A 27,779-nucleotide genomic window follows, 5' to 3' on the forward strand; every position below is an offset into this window, starting at 1 on the left:
ATACTAAATGTGATGAGAATAATTTTTTCACACTTTACTAGGAAGGTGATAACACTTTGGGCCTAATTATGCCTGGCTGGGTCACAGGTGTTCTGAGTAGGTTGGAAGAGGTACAGGGAGTCTCTTCTTCCGAACAGCCCCTGCAAGGGACAGCTATAATGTGTTTGCTTGTGCTTTCTGGGAGTATGCTAAATACACACCATGCTGGTTTAATTGACAAGTAGAGCTTAGTTTGAATGATTCCCTACAGCACTTTGTAAAGGGTGTTCTGCCTAGTTCTGCTGTCCAGCTGCTGTGTGCTGCATAGGGATAGACACCACCAACCCGCACTGCAAAACTCCCTTTGGCTTGTGCAGCTCTGCCAGCTCCCCTTGCACTCAGGGCAGGGCACCCCTAGTGTGGGGCACTTTTAACTCCCCTGTCACATGGTGTCATCCACTGGAGCACCACCTTGTGGCCAGGGGTGCCTCTGCAACACCCTGCTCCTGTTTTCCCCTTCAGGGCTCCTTAAACAATACACAGTCTTGCTCAATCGCAGCACTTCGTGAGGTCTGATTTTTTTAATTAAATTAACAAAGTTTCCAGAACATTTGAAAATGTTCCCCTCCTCCCTGACATACTGTCCCTTCCTTGGGGACCATTGCAGGAGACTCTCCCTCCCTGCAAAAAGAAAAGGAGTACTTTTGGCACCTTAGAGACTAAGAAATTTATTAGAGCATAAGCTTTCAAGAGCTACAGCTCACTTCATTGGATGTATACAGTGGAAAATATAGTGGGGAGATTTTACTTACACAGAGAACATGAAACAATGGGTGTTACCATACAGATTGTAACAAGAGTGATCAGGAAAGGTGAGCTATTGCCAGCAGGAGAGTGGAGGGGGGAACCTTTTGTAGTGATAATCAAGGTGGGCCATTTCTAGCAGTTGACAAGAACAGTAGGGGGGAAAATAAACAAGGGGAAATAGTTTTACTTTGTGTAATGACACATCCACTCCCAGTCTTTATTCAAGCCTAAGTTAATTGTATCCAGTTTGCAAATTAATTCCAATTCAGCAGTCTCTCGTTGGAGTCTGTTTTTTGTTATTTTTTGTTGAAGAATTTCCACTTTTAGATCTGTAATCAAGTGACCAAAGAGACTGAAGTGTTCTCTGACTGGTTTTTGAATGTTATAATTCTTGACGTCTGATTTGTGTCCATTTAGTCTTTTACGTAGAGACTATCCAGTTTGGCCAATGTACATGGCAGAGGGGCATTGCTGGCACATGATGCATATATCCCATTGGTAGATGCGCAGGTGAACGAGCCTGTGATAATGTGGCTGATGAGATTAGGCCCTATGATGGTGTCACCTGAATAGATATGTGAACACAGTTGGCAACGGGCTTTGTTGCAAGGATAGGTTCCTGGGTTAGTGCTTTTGTTTGGTGTGCAGTTGCTGGTGAGTATTTGCTTCAGGTTGGGGGGCTGTCTGTAAGCAAGGACTGGCCTGTCTCCCAAGATCTGTGAGAGTGATGGATGGGTCATTTTTCAGGATAGGTTGTAGATCCTTGATGATGAGTTGGAGAGGTTCTGTGGTAGGTAACTTCTGGGTACTCTTCTGGCTCTGTCAATCTGTTTCTTCACTTCAGCAGGTGGGTGTTGTAGTTGTAAGAACACTTGACAGAGATCTTGTAGGTATTTGTCTCTGTCTGAGGGGTTGGAGCAAATGCGGTTGTATCGTAGAGCTTGGCTGTAGACAATGGATCGTGTGGTGTGGTTTGGATGAAAGCTGGAGGCATGTAGGTAAGTATAGCGGTCAGTAGGTTTCCGGTATAGGGTGGTGTTTATGTGACTATCGCTTATTAGCACTGTAGTGTCCAGGAAGTGGATCTCTTGTGTGGACTGGTCCAGGCTGAGGTTGATGGTGGGATGGAAATTGTTGAAATCATGGTGGAATTCCTCAAGGGCTTTTTTTCCATGGGTCCAGATGATGAAGATGTCATCACTGTAGTGAAAGTAGAGTAGGGGCATTAGGGGACGAGAGCTGAGGAAGCATTGTTCTAAGTAAGCCATAAAAATGTTGGCATACTGTGGGGCCATTCGGGTACCCATAGCAGTGCCGCTGATCTGAAGGTATACATTGTCTCCAAATGTGAAATAGTTATGGGTAAGGACAAAGTCACAAAGTTCAGCCACCAGGTTTGCCATGACATAATCGGGGATACTGTTCCTGGTGGCTTGTAGTCCATCCTTCTGTGGAATGTTGGTGTAGACGGCTTCTATATCCATAGTGGCTAGGATGGTGTTTTCAGGAAGATCACCGATGGATTGTAGTTTCCTCAAGAAGTCAGTCCGGTCTCGAAGATAGCTGGGAGTGCTGGTAGCGTAGGGCCTGAGGAGGGAGTCTACATAGCCAGACAATCCTGCTGTCAGGGTGCCAATGCATGAGATGATGGGATGTCCAGGATTTCCAGGTTTATGGATCTTGGGTAGCAGATAGAATACCCCTGGTCGGGGTTCTAGGGGTGTGTCTGTGCGGATTTGTTCTTCCATCTCACCATCAACCTCAGCCTGGACCAGTCCACACAAGAGATCCACTTCCTGGACACTACGGTGCTAAGAAGTGATGGTCACATAAACACCACCCTATACCAGAAACCTACTGACCGCTATTCCTAACTACATGCCTCCAGCTTTCACCCAGACAACACCACACGATCCATCGTCTACCGCCAAGCTCTACGATACAACCGCATTTGCTCCAACCCCTCAGACAGAAACAAACACCTACAAGATCTCTATCAAGCATTCTTACAACTACAATACCCTCCTCAGGAGTCACTCAACACAACTAAGGATTGGTCCCTAGTTTCTTCAGAAGCTATTCTGCATTATGTTAAGCAGAGATTTGTTTATCTGAAAAGTCCAATAATTCAGAGAACAAATCTGTACTGCTGTAATTCTCAACTGTCATTCTTAGAAAAGTTGAAGGTTTGACTTTGGCCTAGAATTGAGTCATTAACTGAATGTGAAACATGCTTGTCTACTGTAGCGTATTATTACTTTCATTTTGTTACTGGTCTAACCAAAGAGTTTGGCAGGTAGTTATGGTCATATTAACATTTCACAAATGATTGTTTGCAGACTCAGAAACTGTTGGTTTAGACTCTTATAATGTAGTTTCCCAAATTCTCTGGGTTCCTCAGTATTATATCCTCTTCTTTCTGTTTTTTTGTTTTACATGTTGATCAACATTTATATCCAAATATTTAAATTAATTAGTGAAACTTTCCATTAGGGTTAATTGTATTCTGAAAATTGATATTCACAAGCTCAGTATAAGCATCTATTTAAGCACGGTTTTTAAATGTTGATGATTTATTTATTTATTGCAAGGTTTCTTGGGGTTTTTTTGCCCAGCATCCAAATTTTGTTCAACACAGGATAACACTGAAATCTTGCCAGAAGCCAATGGCCATGCCTGCTTTGCAATCCCCACACCATATCTTCATTATGCAGGTGTGGCCCATGCAGATTATATAGGAACTGCTTCTTCTACTAACATTTTAAATCCCAAGGGCTTGATTCTGTCGTCCTTGCACCAGTGTAAACCTGCATTACCTCTGTGGAAGTCAGTGCAATTAAAACAGTGTAAGAGAGCTCAGAATCAGGCCCGATGTTTCATTTCTTTTTAACTTACATGTTTTATTATTTCCCCTTTTTAACAACAAGCCCCATGAGGTGGCACCCATTTTGAGCAAGACCTTCAACTGCTGTATATCTGTGTAGCTCTTTTGACTTCAATGTAGCCATGCTGATTTACATCAGTTGAGGATCTAGTCCTCAGAATTTAATCATAATGCATAACTGGCTGAAATGATCAAAGATGAAGGTCACATTTTAAGATATTTCTCGCAAATATTTTTTTAGAACCCTGAGCATGAACAGATGGATATTTACCCACCCAAATTCAGCAGACATGTCATTTATTCATTACCCAACCACTTTATCTCAATTAGCAGACAATGTTAGGAAGAGATCCAACATATATTTCCCATCCTTTTTGCAATGTGATCCTATGTATGACTGGTACTAAATCTATTGCCGGTGACAACTTGATGCCTCATAGTATTTGTAGGGAGTTAATATGAATGTCAGTGAGTTGAACTGGAAATACGAAATTTTAGTTGGGCATTAGTTTGGTTTATCCAGCCCTTCTTCCTTGCAGTTCAGCTCTGGAAGGATCCTTGCAGCTGCAGGCCAGATGGTAACCAAAATTATAAGCTAAAGCTAAGCTAATTGCTCATTACAAACTTTATGGATTTTGTTAGCCATTGTTCATGTTTATATTAATCTTTGTTGCATAACCCACCCCATTGAATATTTTGCATTTAGTAGGTTAACAGGAAGCTAATAAGGCTTTTTTGTTTTAAGGGAAAATAATATTTAAAATCAACAATGTTTCACTTTAGCAGATGTTCTCAGTTGACTTGAAATTACTGAATATTTACACAATATTTTACCTATAGCAATGCAGATAACCTACCATAATGTGTTAGAAATGCCAGGCCAGATTCTCTAGTGAGTTATGTCCCCTTTGTGCCACTCGTGTGGTGCAAAAGGACCATAATACAGTAACAAATGTTCAACAAACAATTCCTCTGGCAGAGGAGAACTTCCTACTGGCATATCTTCTCAGAATAGGGGATGTGCCAAGGGTGTGTTGGGGGACATGTCAGGAGTATTCCTATCCTCCACTGGTATAGGGTCCATTGAGTTTCCTCCACCTGTGGCATAATTTAGAGCAGCCTAACAGCTACTTTAAATATCACTGGTTTCAGAGTAGCAGCCGTGTTAGTCTGTCTTCGCAAAAAGAAAAGGAGTACTTGTGGCACCTTAGAGACTAACCAATTTATTTGAGCATAAGCTTTCGTGAGCTACAGCTCACTTCATCGGATCGAAAGCTTATGCTCAAATAAATTGGTTAGTCTCTAAGGTGCCACAAGTACTCCTTTTAAATATCACTGTGGCTGGTTCATACCATAACTGCTCCCAGAGGCCTTCTTCGTCCTTCCGTATGCCAAATAGAGCTCTGGCACAGAACAGATTCTGACCAACCCTCACTGTAATGGTATGGGTCACATCATGATCGCTCTTCAGTATAAATTGGAACCATTGGCTTTACTCTGGTATGAAACTAGTGTAAATGAGATCAGAATCACGCCATGTATATGGGGAGACCCTGTGTGAATGTTACCCTACACATCGTTTTCTCTTCATGGCATTTATCCCCAAAGAACAGACTGACGTCAAAGATCTAAGTTTAACGTATGAGTGTTTCCTAGTCTTGGTATATAATACTAATATTCGAATTAAAATACATTACAAAAGATATAGGTCATATAAGACTAGAAATGCAACTTCAGGCACTGCAGGGGACATCTGGGGCCAAGATTGAGGACAATCAGTGGTGACAATGGTGCCAGACTTGTGTGTCAAACAGTTAATAGATATATTATGTAGTTTGAAGCTGCCCAAATTAGTGAAACCACAACATACACTGAGGAAATCCAGGTTGACACCTCAGCTTGGGAACCTTGCTTCTGTGTCTGCTCTTTGGGGGATGACATACTGCATATCTATGGACAGAAACTACAAGAATTGCTCCAGTACAAGGACAATGTTTGTTAGGATAGTAAACTCTCTGAGGCAGGGATCTCATCATCTTGTCTGCAAAATGTCTAGCACAGTGTTGGAGATATATAAAGAATAAATAACAATATTAAAAGGCCTGGTGTATGAATATTGTGGACATCAGTGGTTTTGGGGGCAGGGGAATGAAGAATAAATAGAAGTCTAAAAACGGAATCAAGAAAAACAAGGAAAAATTAATCATGATAATGTTCAATGACAGCTGCTCTAGATAAACAGGAATTTATTGGATTTGATTCAGGCATTAGTGGGTGAAATTCTATGGCCTGTGTTATGCAAGAGGTCAGACTTGATGATCATAATGGTCCATTCTGAATTTAAAATCCATTAATATAATTCATCCTTAGTGTAACTCCAGTGATAGAGTTCTGCAATAGAGATTCATGAAAGCTGAATATTGCTGATTGATCCATTCTCCTTTACTTCTGATATCCATCACAATAAGAAGAGTCCATTGAGGTTTTTTTGGAGAAATGCAAAAGTTTCCTATTGATTACAAATATATTTAGGTTTGATTGAAAATTTCCTATATTATCTTATAATTTTCTTCAAACCATTACTGCACAAATCAGCATATATATGTCAATTCATATACTTTAAAGTCAGTTTTTCTATCTGATGAATTAACTTGTTTATAACAGACAAATTAGCTTGTTTATAATGTGTCCAAAAGCAAGTTACCACAAAAGTAAGCAAAAAGAGATCTGAGCTGAGTTTAATAAAATCCTAAATTACTTTTTAATGTCTTCAGGCTCTTATAAATATAATTCATCTTTAATTTCTTATTAGTTTGTTTGTGCAGATGCTGGAACAAAACTAGCTGAGTCAACAATCTTGCACAAACAGATGATTGCATCTATGCCTGGAGTAAGTACTGAACCACACTCCATCTCTTTGTTACTGCTTTTCTTAAAAATGTCTCAGTCAGTTCTGATGTTCAGATTGTTAATGGAAATGTCCTTTCTCTTACTTTTGTTTCTCTTCTGGCTTACCAAGGCATTGAAGATAGAAGCTTGGATGATTCATTTTTATAGAATGTTGAGAAAAATTTAAAGTAACGCAACTTGATCCTGCAGCCTTTACTTTATATGAGTAGTCTTACTCACATGACAAGTCCCATTGACTTCAGTGGGGCTTCTCAGTCAAGTAGGAGTTACCTTGCTAGTCTCCAGAAAACTGAACTGGGGAGCAGACCAGCTGAATGCCCCAAAAGATGTCATAAGCAGGGAGATTTCAGACTGTTGCCCCCACTTTCCCAAAAGAAAGACACAGGTAAAGAAGAAAGTTAAATAATCCTGTAAGGTATTCATATTTATCATGCTGGGTGTAGCACAAATACCAGTAAATAGATAGGGTCTGGGACCTGTCCTTAGTCATTCCAAATCTGCTGCAGGGTTTGCAGACTGCTTTTCTATGTGCAAGTCTCACCAGCACTATAGATGACCGAACAGGTCTTTTCTATATCTAACTTTTGTGATTCTATGACTTTTAACTCCAAGCCACAATGATAATTAATACCTCTCCTAACAGAACCTTTTAATTTTATTTTTATCAAAATAGCCAGATTGGTCTCGATATAACAAGACATGGAATAAATTGTTCACTTTAGAAGAACTAACAGAAGAGAAAGTTGTTCTGCTGTTTGAATGCAACATATTCCTGCCGAAAGAAACTGAATAAACAGTAGGAGAGAAATCTCTTGCAATAGAGGTTTATTATTCAGGAGGTTTGCGCACAATATCTTTTATAATTCCATCACTCAGTTTAAAAGAACCAATGTGGAATCCTTAGTCCACGTAAACTGGATGGAGGGGACACTGACAGGGCTGCCAGTGACCTTATTTTATTGTTTGTTATCCTGTCAGGAGAACTGACAGGCATAGCATTTGAACAGGCAGAAAGTGTTATAGTTCAGCACCATGTAGATTTATATTAACATAGAAAAATGAGAAATACTTGGGTCAGCTGCTTAAATATAGAATTTGAGCAGATTCTCAAATTTCAGTAACTAAAACTCAGTTATGGCTGAATAATTTTATGAACAAAAACAACACTGGCTGTTGTTTATGCTCAGTAAAAGGTGATCAGTTCATAGAATCACAGAAGATTAGGGTTGGAAGAGACCTCAGGAGGTCATCTAGCCCAACCCCCTGCTCAAAGCAGGACCAACCCCAACTAAATCATGTTTAGGATGCACACCATTTACTAGAGGGGTCAAAGAGGAATATTCTTTCCCAACATACAGTATTGCATTACAGGGCAGCTGCATTATGACTTTTTTCTTCTTTTAAAGCTATAGGTATTGGCCACTCTGGGAAGCAAGATATGAAATTTGATAAAACAATGGTGTCCTGTAATGCAGTAAGTGTACTGGACCCAGAATAATCCTGAATTTATAGAAGTTTGATTTTCAGAGGTGCTGAGCAGCCAGAGCTCCCACAGACTTCAGCTGAAATTGTGGGCGTTCACTACTCCTGAAAATCAACCCCTCAGATTCAGAGGATTCTGCCTTTGGATGAAGGTGACGACTCCACCAGCTGTATGCACCTTCTCACAAAGCTTTTATGAAGAGCTCTCTGGCATGACCTATGTTTAGCTTGGTAATTTAATTCACTGCATTGCTCGGCATGTGCCTTGCAGATCTTTTACTAACTGAGGGCTAGACTGGCAGCTGGCAGTGTGCCCTGAGTAAGGGGCCATGCACAACTGCACTTCCCAGGAACAGAGCACAGACTAAATTGTGACTTTATTGCATCACAGTTTGGTCCCTGCTCCCCTTTTGCTCCATGGGGGAGGTAATGCAAGCTAGCCCCTTTCCTGGCACAGATTACTTCTCCCTGTATGCTGGCACAGCTGCTTACCCACCTGTGACTGAAATGCAGATAGCTCATGCAAGAGCATAGGGACATGTTTTATACTCCCTAATTCCCCTGTGCTGCTGGTGTGTAGGCTGGCTCATGATTGAGCCCAATGTGCCATCTGTCCTCTTCATTTAAATAGGAGTTGAAGGAAAGAAACTGTCTTTATTGTATCTATTTCCCTAAGGCTATTTGTAATTATGGAGGGGGGTTTGTTTCAGTTTCTTAAAAAAAGTCTTACACCGTTTTGCTTTGTCCAGTTTGGACTCCCAGAATTTTGCATGTTCCCAAAGTGTTGTGAAGACAGTACTTTTGTTGCTACTCTGAAAACACTTACCTTTTTTTAAACCCTACATGTTTTGAAGTGAAAACTATTGTGATCTAAATTTAGCATGTTTTACAATTTTTTTTTTAGTTAATTTGAAATGGTAGCAAAGTGCTGATCTTTTGAGTACTTTGTCAATGAAAATATTCCACTAACCTCTGCTAGCAAAAATTGTGGTGCACACAGTCGTCTCTGTTAACAAGTGAAAAGCATTAGCTCGGTGATTAAAAAGCAGTTTTTCTGGTGCCATCTTCACTGGGAACTTGTGAGCAAGGAAGAATGACTGTGTTCTTTACATAAGTTTCCTGAACTGGACTCGTTCTTATGAACACAGAGGATCCATGCCTGTGGTTGTATTTCAATTTCTTAGGGCTCAGCCCACCAATTTGCCTCAGAGGAGAGCTCAGCTGCTTGAAAAGTTGTGGGACTGGGGGCCTTATCCAGAGCCCATTGAAGCTGATGGAAAGACTCCCTTTGACATCAGTGAACTTTGATTCAGGCCCCATGAAAAGTTCAAGGAGGACACTGTACTAATATTCTTGAAAAGGTCTTCACTTAACCTTTTATTACAGTCACTGATGAGAAATTCTGTGATTGGCTGCTTTATGTATATGCTTCTGGATAATGGGGAAAACTTCACTGCAAAGAAGACTCCCAAGGAATATTTCAGTTTAAATGGTACACCATCAGAAGCAGTCAAGAAACAGATGTTTTTCAGTGAACATGAGATAAATCCAGAAACCTGAATATGTCAAAAACCAGATGATTAAATTCAGTTTTTTTGTGTTTTGTTTTTTTTAAGTGTGGAACAGCAGCAATGGAGTGCATGAGGCAGTACGTTAATGATGTGCTGGATTTTATTGCTGATATGCATACCTTAACCAAATTAAAGGTGAGTACGGTACGGGGATATGTTGACCCAAATTGTATTTGCTAATTATGACTTTCATCCTTTCTGTAAATAGCATAGTTGGAGAGACCTATATGAAAATGACCAACAGAGAGATTTCCATTTTAAAGCTAGTGTTATCATAGGTTAGTCACTTCTTCAGGGAAAAACAAGAAAGTAGCTTATGGAAAGGGCTGAAGTTAGGGCTGGATTTGAATATGCAAAGCACACAAATAAAAACACAGGTTTCATTTTTTGAAATGTGGATGCTGAAAAATAATATCATACAAAGATTGCTTTGGAAGGGACAGTCAGGTTAAACAATCATATACAGAAAAATAAATTTCTGTATCCATGTTACTAATTCTGCTTTAATGGACCAATCCTGCATCCCTTATACACACACGCAGACATTACTTGTCTTTGTTAGGGGTGTATGATTTAACCATGTGCTACTAAAATTGTAATAATTTTAAAATTCCAGTTTTCTTTTCCTCATGTGTGATGATGCATTTCATTCAGTTTGGACAAAGGAAATAGACTAATAAGTTTCTCTTTGGTTTCTAGTCAGTGTTATTTTCTGATTCTTATACATTAGCCTGATGCTGCAATGTTTGGATAGCAAACATGCCAGAGAAATGTTTACATTAAAATACAATATTTTAATTTTAAAAAATCCCATATAAATATTTATATTATTATTAAGTTTTGTAAAATAAATAACTATTACTAATAATTTATTTTTATTTATACAACTTAAATTGTAACATTGTCTCTCTAAACAAGTCTCTGAGTATAGTTTGGAGCTGAAAATACATGCACAGTGGTTGAAATTCACCTCTGAGCAGAGGGGAAGCACAGGTATATCAATAGCACTGCTTAAATACCTCCTACATCCTCAAAAATGGTGTTAAGGGGGATTTAAATGGTCTGTTGATCTAGTGCTGCTTCCTTGCACAGGAGTGGATTTCATCCAGTTAGCACATAAAGTAAAGCAGGAGGGGATGTAAACAGGTCTTGCTACTTGTAACCCATACAAAGCTTGCAAGACAAATTGATGGTTTGGGAGTATGGAACAGAGGTCATTCTGAAGTACAGAAGAGAGTCCAAAAGCTGTAAAAGATGCAGCCAATGCTAAAATCTGGCAAAAGGCCGTTAGTGTCTGAACAACAGGAACTCAGTGATCCAAGGGGAAGTTCGTCAGCAGAATCAGAGGTCACTCCATCACTGAACACAGTCAAATCAAGCAGTTGCCAAATTGTGTTTGTGTGATCTAAGGCTCAGTTAACAGATCTAGTACAACTAGTGTTGCCTAATTCTAACTAGCAAGAAAACATATTCCCGTCATTCACACATTGCACCCTGGGCTCTGACATATGCATAGTTCTAGGGAGGCTCCAATACTAATCTCCCAAGTTCACTTCTAGCCTGTGCCTAAAGAGCTGTTGATTTGCTCCAATGCATTTTGCAGCACAGGTCAGTCTGTAAGGGACAATGGGCAAAGTCTGCTGCTTCCCTTATATGCCAAGGTTTGGAATGTGTCAGTCTTTTTCTGAAAAGTAGTGACCGTGCACTAGATCGCCTCATGCTACCAGTTCATCTTTTATCTTCACACGAACGTGTTCTTGCAGGGAGCCACACAAATGAGGAGGAATCCTGGGTAAAACCTTAAAAAAATGCTTCTGTTGAGACCCACAAGAAATTTTTTAAAGAGAGAAATATCTCTGCTTCCAGTTCCTGCCCTATTGAATGTCTGCCTTGAACCCCATTCAGCTTTTAGAAATGCTCCAGTAGGGGAAGCTGCTTTTTTCCTCTTTTGCACTGGAGTAGTGATCCACTCTAAAGCATGAACTAATTAATCATTTTCAACTGAACTGAATTCCCATCCCACTCTGATTTTTCCCTGTTAAAAAATTATTCGCACATTCTAAATTACTTTCCAAATATACTAAAAAATGAATCAGTGGTGAAACTAAGGGAGACTCATCCTGTACACTTATCCCACAGAAAACGTGAATTTGATTGAAACCATAAATGGAAACCATATCTTTGTAAATATATTCAGATTACCTCTCTCTGTGAAATATTCCCCAAAAGAGCTCGCTCTCTCGCATACTTTTTTTTATTCCTTCTTCTTCCCTTTTCTTTTCCCATTTTACTAAATTGTTGCCATCTCTTTAAGGCTCCAATCTTGCAAAAGCTCATGCAAATGCATCACTCCAGGGCTGGAGCAGCCACAGGAAAAAAACTAGGGAGTGCTTAGCACCCACCGGCAGCCAGCTCTGTCCTTCTCCTCCCTCCCAGTGCCTCCTGCCTGCTTCGATCAGTTGTTCTGCAGTGTGCTGGAGGTGCTGGGGGGGGAGGGGAGAGGAGAGAGGAGTGGGGATGGGGTGCACTGGGGGAGGGGGCGGAATTGGGCAGGTAGAGATGGAGCAGGGATGGGGCTTGGGAGAAGAGGTGGGGTGGGTGTGCGGGCAGGGCCTGGGGCCAAGCGGGGGCAGGAAGAGACAGGGTAGGGGTGGGGATTTGGAGGAAGGGCTCAAGTGGGGGTGAGGCCTGGGGTCGAGCAGGAGGTTGAGTACCTGGAGGAAACTGGTGCCTGTGGTTGTGTTGGTCCCAGGATATTAGAGAGACAGGGTGGGTGAGGTAAAAGGTCCAATAAAACATTACTTCACCCAACTTGTATCTCTAATATCCTGGGACCAATACGGCTACAACAACATTGCAAACAACAAAGGAAGAAATCAAATTTTTCCATCTGAAATGGAAACTCTGCCACATGAAGAAAAAGGAAGAAAAACTGAACAGCGACATCTACTTTCTGAGTAAATGCAAGAAACAAAACATCATTCCCAGAGGTGTCACCATCTATAGCCCTCTGACCACTACATGCAACAGAAGTTGGTCCAGTAAAAGATATTACCACCTCATCCACCTTGACTTGCTTCAATTACACAGCTGCATAAGTCTTTGCAGAATCTAAAAGTTCTTCATGTTTATTGTTAGTCCTTGTATAGCAAGCGATGGACCTGAACTAAGCCCCCTTCTCTGTTCTTCATAGATCTGTCTTTCATGGGACAAAATTAAACCAGGGAGCAAACTCCTAAACTTTGTGATTTGGGGGTTGAAATCTGGATCAGAATCAAAGCATTTCCAAATTTTAGGTTGCTTGGATTCAGCCCATATGAGATACGAATCAGACTGCTTGAAGGAATACAGTAGAAAGCCAGCTAATATGACCATTATTTTAATTAATGGTTTATTGAGGTTCTGGTTCAGTTTGGAAAATGTAAAGGCAAGTATATATTTAGTCTGGAAAGTTTGTAGGTGGAAAAGCTGTAGCCTCTTCCTTTTTGGATTTACCTTTTTAAGGGATGCAGACAGAAACATATTGTATGTCTCCTATATAACGGGACAAATACTGGAAAAACCAAACCAAACCAAAAAACCTGCAAATGTTCAGTCAGCATTTTAAACAAGTCCACATCATCCATGTTCATGCCCATTCATACTCATTTTACATGAATGTTCATATTGACTGGGTTTCACTAACGCAAATGTCCCTGGAAAGTGGATTTTAAGTTTATCCACATTGTACATTTGTTTTCTGCGAGTATTCCTTCTGTTGGTCAGAGTCACACTAGCCAATCCAGGTGATGGGAACAATATCATGTGACTTATATGACCAATCACAACCTAGGAGCACAACTTGATTTGGGATTTCAAATTGTGAATAACAAGGCTTTGAATTTGAAAGGGGGAAATTGTTCATCAGCTAATGAATAAATCTAAGGAAAGCAGTGTTTGCAGACATTCAATGAACAAAAAAAGAGGTGAAGTTTGCTGAATAAATATTTAGTTAAAAGTTGTTAGTTTAGTTCTAATAAAGTGTTTTTCTGTGGAAGAGACCTTAATTGTGCATTTCTTTCTCAGTCCTGTATTAGTAACTAGTGCATTATATTAGACTTGCACATGATAATGTCTCAGCATAGCCATATTCTCATTTATTTTCTGTGTTCGGTTATTTATGGTCTTTGTTTTCTCTTGGAATAAAATGTAAATTTCTAGAAAGTCAGGAAAGCTGAATTTATAAATTTCACTATCTGAACATAAGCAAAAGATCTGTCTGTCTGTCTGTGCTGGAAGATTTTGCACTCCTGAAACAGGAGTTCAGTTAAATGATTTTCATTTGTTGAACTAAAATTACTGGGGCCAGATCCTCCGCTGATGAAAATCATAGGTCTATTGACTTTTGTGCCATTATAGCAATTTATTCCAGCTGATAATATGGCCTCTATTGTGCAAAGGACATTTTGTCCCTTTAAGCAAACCAGACACCAGTTGACACTGCCATCATCTGCAATAGCAATAGACAATTCAGAGTTAGCACATTTGGGAATATGGAGGAATCTCAAGAAGCACCAGTTAAGCATTACAGCTCACAACAGTGTTTTATAAAATACGTTCTCAGGGATAAGCATATGCCACTCAATTGATACAACATTGCCCTTAGATTTTCAGGGCCTAAATGTCCTCACAAAAAATGAGCCATGCAAAATGGTCTCTCACCCACTGAAGAGGCAAAATACTGTATTTTAAAAGGCAAATGGCTATTTGCCTGGGTAAAGCTGGTAATTTCTTGTGCAAATTATATTACCTTGTGAAAAGATTGAGTCCTTTGATGTGCAATTAAATAAATAGAGTATGCAAAAGCTAGTTTGCATACATAGTTACAGGGTTTGCTGATAGAAAGGATGCATGCACATGTTGCCTCTTTCTTTGTATGGGTGATTGAAGGTGAACAGACAATATGTGAGAATTTGCATAAAGTGGATTTAGTGCAATACCCTACTGGATAGAAAATCAGATCTTTACTTTGCAGAGTCACATGAAGACGTGTTCCCAGCCACTGCATGAAGACACCTTTGGTGGACATCTCAAAGTTGGTTTAGCTCAGATTGCAGCTATGGAAATTACACGAGGAAATCACAGAGATAATAAAGCTGTGATTCGTTACTTGCCATGGCTGTACCATCCTCCTTCTGCAATGCAACAGGGGTAAGAGCACTTTTGTCCCCAAAAGAAGAGCAATGAGGCAGAAATTCCCACAATAATTCTGGGGTTCTTGCCAGATTAAAGGGAATGCAGTTAGTGATGACAGTGGGTATGATTTGATGATGGATGTTGAAACAAAGACAATTCAATGTTAAATGTTTCAACAACCCCAACTTTCATAGAATCATAGAATCATAGAATATCAGGGTTGGAAGGGACCCCAGAAGGTCATCTAGTCCAACCCCCTGCTCGAAGCAGGACCAATTCCCAGTTAAATCATCCCAGCCAGGGCTTTGTCAAGCCTGACCTTAAAAACCTCTAAGGAAGGAGATTCTAGATTGTTTAGCCTGCAGAAGATTCTAGATTCTAGATTGTTTAGCCTGCAGAAGAGAAGAATGAGGGGGGATTTGATAGCTGCTTTCAACTACCTGAAAGGGGGTTCCAAAGAGGATGGCTCTAGACTGTTCTCAATGGTAGCAGATGACAGAACGAGGAGTAATGGTCTCAAGTTGCAGTGGGGGAGGTTTAGATTGGATATTAGGAAAAACTTTTTCACTAAGAGGGTGGTGAAACACTGGAATGCGTTGCCTAGGGAGGTGGTAGAATGTCCTTCCTTAGAGGTTTTTAAGGTCAGGCTTGACAAAGCCCTGGCTGGGATGATTTAACTGGGAATTGGTCCTGCTTTGAGCAGGGGGTTGGACTAGATGACCTTCTGGGGTCCCTTCCAACCCTGATATTCTATGATTCTATGATTCTACCACCTCCCTAGGTAACGCATTCCAGTGTTTCACCACCCTCTTAGTGAAAAAGTTTTTCCTAATATCCAATCTAAACCTCCGCCACTGCAACTTGAGACCATTACTCCTCGTTCTGTCATCTGCTACCATTGAGAACAGTCTAGAGCCATCCTCTTTGGAACCCCCTTTCAGGTAGTTGAAAGCAGCTATCAAATCCCCCCTCCTTCTTCTCTTCTGCAGGCTAAACAATCCCAGCTCCCTCAGCCTCTCCTCATAAGTCATGTGTTCCAGACCCCTAATCATTTTTGTTGCCCTTCGCTGGACTCTCTCCAATTTATCCACATCCTTCTTGTAGTGTGGGGCCCAAAACTGGACACAGTACTCCAGATGAGGCCTCACCAATGTCGAATAGAGGGGAACGATCACGTCCCTCGATCTGCTCGCTATGCCCCTACTTATACATCCCAAAATGCCATTGGCCTTCTTGGCAACAAGGGCACACTGCTGACTCATATCCAGCTTCTCGTCCACTGTCACCCCTAGGTACTTTATCACTCAGTAGTGTTGCGTCATGGTCCCAAATGGATCCATGATGTAACTCCATTGGCTTCAGTGAAGTTACATCAGGGATGAATTTGAATAAGGATGTGAGAATCTGAGTTCATAGTAAAACCGAATGAAAGTATTCAATCAGTTCTGGTTGTAAACCTAGCTATATAGGGCCAACTCCTGACTCCTTACTCATTGCAGTTTGCCTGTGTAAGGAGTGAATGTAAATGAGTGGGGCGTCAGGATTGGGCCCATTCTGAAGGTGATTTGTTAAAAAAAGACTTCACAATATGAGAGTTTCTTTGGATTTAATCTGTGAAGCTGTACATATACTTTAATTTATTATCTCCCTGGGCTTCAGTTCGCCATGTGTAAAATGAGGATAATTAATGTTTGTGAAGCCCCAGGTCCTAGGTGCTGAACACCAGAGAAAAGCCAATGAATAAAATAAATGTATTATTGTTATGCCTCATGGGTGTTTTGAATCACTGTTGATATTAAATTAATAATGAAAAATGGCAGTCAGAGGTCTGCTAGGCAACTGCTTTCTGACCTGAAATTCGTTTCTTCTCAGTGCCTCTGAATTCAGATGACTAAGTAATCTAAATTCCAGGCTTTGTGAAAGCCAGGGGATCTTGGATTGAGATGAAATTTATGGAAACTATTGTTATTCTTGTGTTACACTAACACTTAGACACCCCAGCTAAGATCAGGGTCTCATTGTGCTAGACGATGTATGATCTTTTAATCAGAGACCGTCCCTGCCCCAAAAAACTTACAAATTAAATGGACCAAGACAGACAAAGGGTGGGAGAAAGGAAGTGTTATTAACCTTATTTTACTGGTGGGGAAGTGAGATCCCGAGAGATCCAGTGACTTGCCCGTGGTCACCCAGGAAATCTCTGGCAGAGCTGGGAACTGAGTCTAGATCTTATGAATCACAGCCCAGTGCCATAACCCCAGTCTTTAATATACAGAGGAATCATGATATACAGCTCCTTTGATCATTTATATCCAAATAATCACTGTGTGTGGCTCTGTGAGTTTGCCACATCAGCCTGGTGCAGAATTTCTGCTTTGCAAGGACAGAACAAGTGCTGCTGGGCATGTTAATGCCATGCCAGGTCAGCCAATCCAAACGCAGCTCCACCTGCCATTCCCACAGGCTGTCCAAACGATTTCGACTCTAGCAAGCACTGGCAGCATTTTGCAAACATACGGGATTCCCAGTTAATGAGAGAAAGCAAAGGTCACTTGCATTGTAAAAATCAGTTGTTCTCTGACAGGCCCAAAGAATTCATCGAATGTGTATCTCATATTCGTTTACTCTCCTGGCTACTTCTGGGGTCTCTGACACACAACGTCGTCTGTCCGAATTTTCCCTCATCTTGCATGCCAATTCCTCTGGATGCTGGCTCCCACATCGCAGACCACCTTATTGTTATCCTGATTGGGTTTCCAGAGCAATCAAAGGTAAGGGATTCCAGGGGTTTAAGATGATACACAATATGCAATGCCATTAGTATTGCAAACACTTAACCAGTTGTGGTTTTTTTCAGGGAGGTGAAGATGCATCTTACAACTTTTCCTCCTCTGGATATCTTAAAAGCAACTTCATGTTAATGCCTTATTTAAAGTGGCTTAAACTCCCAGATGGTACCCCTTGTACATGTAAAATATTCCAGCAGTATTGTTTGAGTGTTTTAAAGTTACACTGCCCACTTTCTAGTTCAATAATGGTCCCACCATACTAAAACTGCCCAAAGTTAGCAGGCTGCTGTCTTCATAAGATATAGGAAACTGGAAGCATAATAAAAAACTTATGATCATAATTCAGAAAAGAAAACCCAAACCTGCCCAGTCTTTCTTAAGGTAACTGCCCCAATAGACATAGAAATTCATAGTGATAAATTCACTAAACATCAGCTTGCTAGAGATATTTTATTGTTTGAGAGCATCACTGTCTAGTGGTCTGAGCACAGGAGTGGGAGATGGAAATTTCTGAGTCCTTAGTCTAGCTTTCTTAGCTCCACATTGACTCTCCCTTTAGCAAGTGACTAAATATCTCTATTCTATTCTATTCTATTCTATTCTATTCTATTCTATTTATTCTAATAAGACTTGCTAACCTACATCACAGAGGTAGTGTGAGGATTAAAAAAAGACTTAATATTTGCAAACAGATGGACTCAAGCCCAGCTTGATTTGTCAAGTGCTTTGAAGATGAACAGTGATGTTGCAAATCGTAAACCATTTATGACAATAATTAACATAGATGCAGCAGGCAGTATGTGTTTATTAAATAAATAATAAATAGGAGTTTATTAACTACAGAAGTAGAATGATCACATGCTTGTCTAGTACTTGGCCTCCCCTCACCCATTCAAGACTGTTGCTTCCCATTCATTCCTTCTAGTTCTTTTTGCTCTTTCAAATACTTCCCTCCAGTTACCAAGCAACCCTGGCAGTGTTTGGTGCAGTCATAGTGGCATTGGTCATGAATCACTGTTGCACTTTTAAACAGAGAAAATATCTATGACCTGAATTACAGTAGAACATTTTTTATAATGAACTAGTGACATGTCTAGGAATCGTGACAGCTCTTTGGCGTGTCTGTCAGAAATCACTATATCTAACATTTATTATTAAAGGCTCATGCTCAGGTACATCTGTAAAACTGCACAGCGAGTCTTGCAAAGTTCCCATTATGGGACTGTAACATAGAGGTGTTTTGGGGTGTTTATATTCTGGTAAGATGGAGCTGGGTTGCAGATTAAAAGAAATTGATGTAAAATGATTTATTTTGTATGGATACATGTTTCCTTGGGAAACTCACACTCCCACTGACTTGGGCAGTAGCATGTTTAAGATCATATTCCTACAGGCCTCCCATTGACGGCAATGAGCGTTTTACCCCAGTAAACTCAGCAGGATTGGTTCCCAAGGACAAAGTGGTCTTCACACTCTGACCCTTACTTTAATACCCCGTAGTGCATCTGTAATGCCGACAGACCCCTGTTGTTGGCGGGCAGGATTGAACCTGAGGCTTCTGAAGCTTAGTGCATGAACTCTACAGCATGAGCTAAAAGCCAACTGGCTGTTAGCTAAGGCTGTAGAGCAGACTGATTTAACCGTCTCTAAGTGGTCTCGGTACCACTAGATGGGACAGAACACCACACTCAGAAGGTGTGTGGGTTACACATCTGCACAGGTAAGGGCCTGTATGTGCAGATCTGTTTGCAGGATTGGGCTTTTAGGGTGTAAATATAAACATATTATTTCAACATGCATGAGCTGTTATCAGATGCCTTTCACTTACTGCAACGAGAGAAACACTTTGATAGTTATGGTGGATTTGATCAGTGAGTACCTGATGCGGGAGAACTTCTTGGGGGATTTAATTTGATGGAGGTTTATGATAATGGGGGTACTTTGATGGGGAAAGTACTTTATACTTTTTCGAGAAAAACATTTTTTTCTTGTTACTCTTTCCACAGACATCAGTGCTGCACATGTGTTCCCTCTTCCATGCGTTTATATTTGCTCAGCTCTGGACAGTGTATTGTGAACAAACAGCAGTAGCCCCTACGGTCCAAAATCAAAATGAGTTTAGCTTTACAGCCATCCTTACAGCTCTGGAGTTCTGGAGCCGAGTGACACCTAGTATCCTACAGCTTATGGCACATAACAAAGTGGTGAGTTAGATGCTGTATACAGATTTGTTTATTACAGATATATATAAAACCAAACCAAAACTTTAGGTTTAAAGTTTAAAACTGAATACATGGGACTATGCATAATTTTGTGAAGCAATTGTGCTACTTTTGGCTGTGCAGTATATGTTACCTTTGAGAGTTCAAAGGGAAAGATAGCTAGCAATAGTTTTACCCTGTAGTGATCTGAACAAGGATCTGAGTGCTATTCACTTCTATTGGATCTTAGTGCTATTCAGTGTTAGAGCTTCTGAGTTTGCATCGCAAAATTGATCAAATACTTCAGAATGATTCTGTAAATATTTGTTTGAGTTTTTACCATGTGACCCATGTATTCAGTCAAAACAGTTCAAATGATCAATATTGAACTCTCACAGTCAACTGGTTGCAAAGAAGTTATTGAGTGAGCATAATCCACAGAGATCGTTCAGCAAATATTTTTGAGTAATGAATGATTTGAGAAGACTGCCGTCTGTTCAGACATTTCGCAAACAGAAAATGAGCCAAATTTGTTTAATTAGTTATTTGTTACAGATTATTCATCTTATTCATCTGCTTAGCATGCAGGTGCAGGATGTAGGTGTAGTTCACTAAGGACCCAATGTTATGCAAATTTCCCGGTGCCTCCGGATATGTGCCAAGTGCTATAAACTCCCATTGACTTCCATTGCTGAGTACCTCATAGGTTCGGGCCCTAAAGCATGCACAGTGCTAGAATAATAGTTCTCTCTGTTTGCACACTCATGGTTGACAGCTTGCTTAAGATGGGCAAGGTACACAGTGGTCTTGTCTCTCACTTGCCAGACTCGTCATGAGCTTCTGGTTCTACTAATGTGATGGATATTCTCCATTAGCTGAAATGGTAATTGCTGGTTTGGCTCTGAAGGTTCTGATTCTAGGCCCAAGACAGAGATTCCTCACATATAGCCCAGTCCTCTAAGCATGGGGTTCTCAACATTTTCTAGAATGTGGGCCACCTATTTATGTAGAGACTGCTTTGTGGAGCACCTCCCTGCTCATGTATGATCATGTAGACTACCTCCCATTCCCTCTATGGTTTGGGCATTTTCCATTTCATTTGCAATCACATGGACTGCAGCTGGAATATTTTTGTGCCAACTACAGCAATTGTTTACATTAAAGTCACATTAGACAAGTACTTAATATATTTATAGCTGTCCTTTCATGTGATTTTAACCTCTGGAAATGTGGAGAAGCCTGGGTGACCAGCCCGCTGTCAATGGACTACTCATTAAGTGCTCTGTGACCCACTTGTAGTCCACTGAACACAGTTTGGGAATTGCTGCTGTAAGCCTGAAGCTCCTAGTGAAATCAACTGAAATTCTGCATGACCTCTACCTCTGACTAGCCGGATGCTTGGTCAAATCTAAGGGGAAAGGTGTGTGACTAGGAAGCCCTGAGTTTTAATCTCAGTTCTAACAATGACTCATTTTGTGGCCCTTGGCACAAGTTATTAAACTTTCTGCCTTGGCTACGTGCTCTGTAAAATGTGGATAATACTTATTCTCACAGGGGTATTTTGAAGTTCAATTTAGTTCGTGTTTGTAAAGCTCTTCGAAGGAGACAAGCAATACTGAAAAGCTAAATTTATTGTTATATAGGGGAATACATGCATAGTTCAGACAGGCACTGCAAATACTCACTGCCATCTCAAGATATTTGTCTCCTTGTACCTATGCATTTACAGAACATAAAACATAAAATGCTGTTTACTACCAAAAAGCTAATATTTCCATATGCCGTATTTCATGCTATAAAATCAAATAATTTTATATATTCATGGTCCCTCTGCCAATTCAGAACAATAAATCACCTTCAGATGGAAAAAATAAAATCTGATCTTTGTGACTAAGTTAATTTTAAAAGGAATTCAGTAAATAAAAATACCAGTTTCTGACTCAATGATTGATAAGAACTACCCAACAGGGACATATAGAAGGAACAATGACTGAGAGGAAGAAAACTGAAGACAGTTTGTCTTGGTGTGCAATAGGAATTAAAATATATAGAGCACTCTAACAGATAGGTGCTCTGCATCAGAGAAAGACTTACTAAATAGAAATGTCCCCCGTGTCATCATGTGATATTTAACCTGAAATGTCAGTGGTTAAAAAACATACAGCTTATGCCCCAGTATAGCTGCCAAGAAAATGGAGTGAGACTATCCCTAGAGACTGTTGGCTGGGTTCACAATATTATTACACTGGATATTTATTTAATATTTTTTCTTTCAGATGGTGGAAATGGTGTGTCTGCATGTGATTAGTTTAATGGAGGCTTTACAAGAATGCAATTCCACTATATTTGTCAAGGTAGGTGAATCACATGTTGTGAATACTTCTTTTAAGGATTCGTAGGGACCTTTTTTCTAAGAGACTTCCTAGGAGGGGAAACTAGAAGGGGCTGAGGTTAAATGTCAGTGCAGGAATATAGCTCTTCACAACATTAAAAGAGTAAAATTCCTAACATAGAGGCATAGACCAAAACCCTGCGCACAAACTGCCCTTGAATTTTGACTTTGTATCTTATTTACTCCTAGTTCCTATAACAGAATGAATCCAAAGTCTGCATTCAGACACCCCTGAACTTTGCAAGCAGCAGCATTCAAAATCTGGATTTTAAATTTCCATTTTGGACCAATTTCTAATTCCTAACAATGTTGGTGTCACTCAGCTTCCTTTTCAGATCACATTTATGTCCTGGCACTCAAATTATTTCAGGGTGATAACACAAGACTTGTGCCTGAATAATGTCTGGTTTTATTAAATGCCTGTGTGTGTGTGTTTCTTTCTTAACTGAATATAATTAGATGGTGAATCCTGTTCTTTTAGGAAAGCACAATAGGCTATTCACCAGTCCAGGGCCAAGTTGTGCTTGCCTTGCTTGTGCAAAACTCCTTTGGGAATCAGTGGCCTGCAGCATTTGGTACAAAGTTTAAATAAAGTAGTATTTTTCCCCTTGTGGATGACCAGTGTTCCTTGAGTAAAACAAGCCAAATCAAAGAAGAAATGGAAAGAACTGGGGTGGTCACACAGGATAAATCAAGTCTTTTAGCATTATAGATGCTTTTCCACTCTGGATAGCTGTTTTTAGATGAAATAACAGCAAGCAAAGCAGTCCTTAGTCCTGTGCGTCTAGATGAGTTGTGTTCCTTTGTATAGTTGAGCTGTTGTATTGCATTAGAGCAAGCCACTGTGTATTTATTCTTTTTCAGCCTCTTAGGGTATGTCTACACTGCAACGTAAGCGCAGGGTTAATGGGACTCAAGTCATCTGACCCGTGTTAGGGAGCTCTGGGCTTGACTTTATGTTAAGACTTTTCGAACCTGTGCTGAAATCTAGAGCTCTGGTGTCCATATTGCAGTGCACAGACCTGAGTCAAAGTAACCATATCCCAGATTCCCTAGCATCCCGTCCCTCCCCCCGAAATGTGGCTGCTCTAGCCCTAGGACCATGATGCACTGTGGGAAAACTTTACTGCCTGCCCTGCATGTTACCAGAAAGCAGTTCGCTTTGCCAAAGACTTGATCTGTTCACTCTCCATTGCAAACCCAGGAGGCTCTCTGAATGTGTGCTTGCAGATTGGTGATTATGAGAGACTGAGTTAGCGCTGAGCTGCTGCCATTTACAAAGGGGGCATGGCTTCCATTTTCAATAGAGTGCATTGCAGATTGTTGGGATAGAGAGTACTATGGACATTTTCCCATGGAATTGTGGGATACGTCCGGCTGACTCCCAGGTCCTGAGTCAAGCGTGGCTGCATCTACACTGCAAGGCAATAGGGCTCGGACCTTGGGTTCTGGCTTAACTTGAGCTTGGACCCTCCAACCCTGCAGGGTCCTGGGACCCTGGGTCCAAATGCTGGGTTAGCACAATTGCAGTGTAGATGGAAGGGGGGGTTAGGCTTGAGCCCGGGCTCAAGCACAGGCTTATGTTGCAGTATAGCAATGCCATTAGTGTCCAGCAGTAACACAAAAGCTAAAACTGATACCTGATACCCTGTTACCATGCCTCCTTTAAAATTAACAGCCGATGGAGTTATATTGTTGTAGTACTGTGGAGAGCTACTGTCATAAATATAAAGGGAAGGGTAAACACCTTTAAAATCCCTCCTGGCCAGAGGAAAAACCCTTTCACCTGTAAAGGGTTAAGAAGCTAGGATAACCTCACTGGCACCTGACCACAATGACCAATGAGGAGACAAGATACTTTCAAAGCTGGAGGGGGGGAGAAACAAAGGGTTTCTGTCTGTGTGATGCTTTTGCCGGGGACAGAACAGGAATGGAGACTTAGAACTTAGTAAGTAATCTAGCTAGATATGCATTAGATTCTGTTTGTTTAAATGGCTGAGAAAATAAGCTGTGCTGAATGGAATGGATATTCCTGTTTTTGTGTCTTTTTTGTAACTTAAGGTTTTGCCTAGAGAGATTCTCTATGTTTTGAATCTAATTACCCTGTAAGGTATTTACCATCCTGATTTTACAGAGGTGATTCTTTTTACTTTTTCTTCTATTAAAATTCTTCTTTTAAGAAACTGAATGCTTTTTCATTGTTCTGGAGATCCAAGGGTTTGGGTCTGTGGTCACCTATGCAAATTGGTGAGGATTTTTATCAAACCTTCCCCAGGAAAGGGGGGGTAACGTTTGGGAGGATTTGGGGGGGAAAGACATTTCCAAACGGACTCTTTCCTAATAAAATAATACCGGTTAGACGTTTGGTGGTGGCAGCGAAAGTCCAAGGGCAAAAAGTAAAATAGTTTGTACCTTGGGGAAGTTTTAACCTAAGCTGGTAAAAGTAAGCTTAGGAGGTTTTCATGCAGGTCCCCACATCTGTACCCTAGCGTTCAGAGTGGGGAAGGAACCTTGACAGCTACTTAAACATTCCTTACATGACAATATCTTGATCAAAGAATGAAATTTCTAAAAACATTTTAGACATACTCTCTCACTGCCTCACTTCATGTATTTCCCTTCAGTAAATGTGGTGTTTGGACCCTCTCTTGGAGAGGGTGACGTTGGAATGAGATAGCATTTCACTTCCTAGCGGATGACTGAACATGAAGCAGATTGGATTGAAAAGATTCAGGTTCTATTAGCAAATGTTAAAATTCAGATTTATAATAGGGTAAAGAGCTCAGTTCTGTACCTGAGCTCTGCGGGTTGGGGCCCTAAAAGTGGGCAAGGCTGTCCCAGGATGGGTCATGGACAGGGTTCCCAGGAGGTGCACTGATTCGGCACCTATGAATCAGGATCCTATGAAGCCCAGGGTGGATTTTAAAGCTGCCTTCCCACCCAAAGAAAAGGCATCTCACACAAATTCTGCAATAAATTCCCAAGCAAAAACTATGTTACAATGGAGTTAAGATTGAGAGTATATGTCAGTAATTTACATTTCGAAGAGATTGAATCCCTGCTTTAAGTGCAAAGCTCAACTTTAACTGTGGAGCCATGACTGGCACCTCCATAATTTATAGCAGTGGTTTTTAAGCTGTGGTCCGCAGACCCCTGAGGGTCTGCAGACTATGCCTAAGATTTCCAAAGGAGGCCACACCTCCATTTGAAATTTTTTAGGGGTCCACAAATGAAAAAAGGTGGAAAACATTAAGTTACAAACATGAAATTTACCTCAAATCAGCTTTGAAACTGTCTTATTTTCAAGGGTTGCAGAGAAGACCTGAATGTTCATGGCCCTAACCTACATGCAGAGGTTGCAAAGATAACGGCTCTCTGATTGTTGGCTGATTGTTGTTTTTTATTATGTTTCAGACAATTTAGAAAATCTTGTATTGCCTTGACCTTGTTGGTAATTAAGTGTAGAATATATTTTATGTTTCAAAGCACCTTTCCTTTATGTAGATGTAAGCCTTTCAAACGAAAATAAGTTATCACTAGAGAATGGTGAGGAGGAGAGAGTGGAGTGAAAAATAATCTTATTTTTTTATTCAGTTTCAGCACATTCTTAATATACTTTTCCTGAGCTTTTTGCATTATGCAAATCAGATCACCACCACCAAGCCCACCCCTTTTTAGCACAGTGGTTGCCACTAAAACCTGCATACTTACCATCTTCATTAATTAAGTTTATTGCTGTATTTCTTATTCTAAATAGGGAATCAGATGTGATTAAAATGTTCAAGAAGGCCATTGTACAACTTCATCACAACAGACACAGGAAAAATGTGTAATTGTAATGACCACCACAACGGGGAGTCAGAGGGTCACATGTTGCCAGATGGATTACGGGAAGTGTGTTTACTAGGATGCTGATGTGGTGGGGAACCTTATTAGGAATGAGATGGGGGGAGGGTAAAGCCAGGGAAAGTGGAGCAAGATAGGGGACTGCAGATCTTCCTAAACTAAAAGCAGAGGAGGAGCTTTCTTTCATCTCACTGGCAGGGAGCAGCACTTTCTCACAACTCCCCTTCCTCTTTGACTGGTGCGGCGAGAGGTCCACCTCCTGATTTCATCTACTTTTAGCCATTGGTGTTATGTTCCCCACCTGCTTGCACTGTGTATGCTTCCCCCTGGGATAGATTGTCAGATTTTATTGTCAGATAGTACTTTTTGGACTGATTTTTAATCCATATTCCCCCTTTTGGAGAAAAGCCTGACCGAGAGATGGAAAGAAAAAAAATCCAAGTGTTCCAGCTCAATTTCTTCAACCTCCATCCAGCTAGGTGACAGTGGGGGGAGTGGGAGGGAGAGGATTTGCTCCCTTCTAACACCGCCCCCATCCCCCAAGGCAGAGGGGTCAGTCCTCCTAAACCTTGTGTGGATCTTGGGGTACATAAGAGACCCTGTGTTTCTGCCCAGCTTCCCGACCAGTTTTCCTTCCCCTTTGGCAGGAAACATGCTGCCACTGGCTAGCTCCCATAGGAGCAGCATGAGCACCTGATCAGATTTCCAGTGGTAAGTCTGTGAAGTTAGCAGGAGGAGCATGCCATGGAATTTGGGTACTCTTTTAACTGTCCTATTTCTGCCTCTCAAAACCCCACATAGATCTGAGTAATCAGAGCTCCAGTGGAGGAGCTTCTGCAAGGTCCCAGGGAAGGAGATTACTGAGCTAATGCTCCCCTATTCTCTGGCTGGGTTCCATCTGTTTTGGCATCCATCTGCCTGCAGAAGCGGAAGATTGCATATGGTTCTTTATTTGGTGGACCAAGTAATCAATACTGACAGAGCTGCATATGATCCACTAGCAAAACAGCACTGAAATTTATGTTATGCAGCCAGACAAACAATTAGCATTCTATGAACAGGGGGAATGATGCTTTATCTAATGCTGTCAATACTGATTAGGTTTAACCCAAAACTCTCAGTAGCATAATTGGTAAATTGCAAATTCTGATGCCATTTGGAGAAGCATTTCAGAACAATATGCCCAGTGGTTAAACTAATATTGGAGAGCATGGATAGAAATGGTTTCTGTAGGCTTGTCATGTAAAGTTACTCTCAAATAAAAGTTCTGTTAAGAGATATAGCCAGAAATAAATATCAGCTCTTGGATTATGGGTTCCCAGAGCCCTCCTACTCTGTTGGTGTCTGGAGTATGACCATATGAAGCCCTGATCCTGCAGTTGCTCTGCAAATAGAGTTCCCAGGGAAGTCAGTGGGAGGTTTGAGTGCAGATTGATGAGGCGCTGTCCTGGAGAAAATAAATCCAGGCATAGGTCAAAGCCTAAGAGGTACTTTTTCATCCTGATGAGTGAGCCTTCTGTCTCTTGGGAGTAGGGTGCAGGGAGGGCTTTTTTAGGCCAATGCACACAGATCAGTTGGAGATGAGGGATAAGGACATGGCAAGGGTGAGGCTGGAAGATCCACTGCTACATGGGTTCACCCATCCCCCCCATGGAGGGCTGCAATAACAGCTGTACAGCAACTCCACAGTTGCTTGGCATACTGAAGGGAAAATTCCTTTTCCACCGCCCCAGCACTAAGATG

General features: G+C 40.9%; 1 protein-coding gene across 8 annotated transcripts in view; it reads left to right on the top strand.

The window, feature by feature from the left end:
* Nucleotides 1–27,779, top strand: part of UNC79 (unc-79 subunit of NALCN channel complex) — a 161,997-nt gene that overhangs the window by 131,225 nt on the left and 2,993 nt on the right. For 7 of the 8 annotated variants that reach the window (XM_073349519.2, XM_073349521.2, XM_073349522.2 and 4 more), the window contains 6 exons: nucleotides 6,483–6,560; nucleotides 9,679–9,768; nucleotides 14,648–14,823; nucleotides 17,393–17,579; nucleotides 19,604–19,801; nucleotides 22,075–22,152. In XM_073349519.2, the coding sequence (XP_073205620.1) occupies nucleotides 6,483–6,560; nucleotides 9,679–9,768; nucleotides 14,648–14,823; nucleotides 17,393–17,579; nucleotides 19,604–19,801; nucleotides 22,075–22,152 (807 nt within the window). Of the gene's footprint in view, nucleotides 1–6,482; nucleotides 6,561–6,689; nucleotides 6,960–9,678; nucleotides 9,769–14,647; nucleotides 14,824–17,392; nucleotides 17,580–19,603; nucleotides 19,802–22,074; nucleotides 22,153–27,779 lie in introns of those variants that run through there. The other variant, XM_073349527.1, reaches the window with a different exon arrangement.

This window comes from Lepidochelys kempii, chromosome 6 (assembly GCF_965140285.1).
Source record: "Lepidochelys kempii isolate rLepKem1 chromosome 6, rLepKem1.hap1, whole genome shotgun sequence".
NCBI classification, from domain to species: Eukaryota; Metazoa; Chordata; order Testudines; family Cheloniidae; genus Lepidochelys; species Lepidochelys kempii.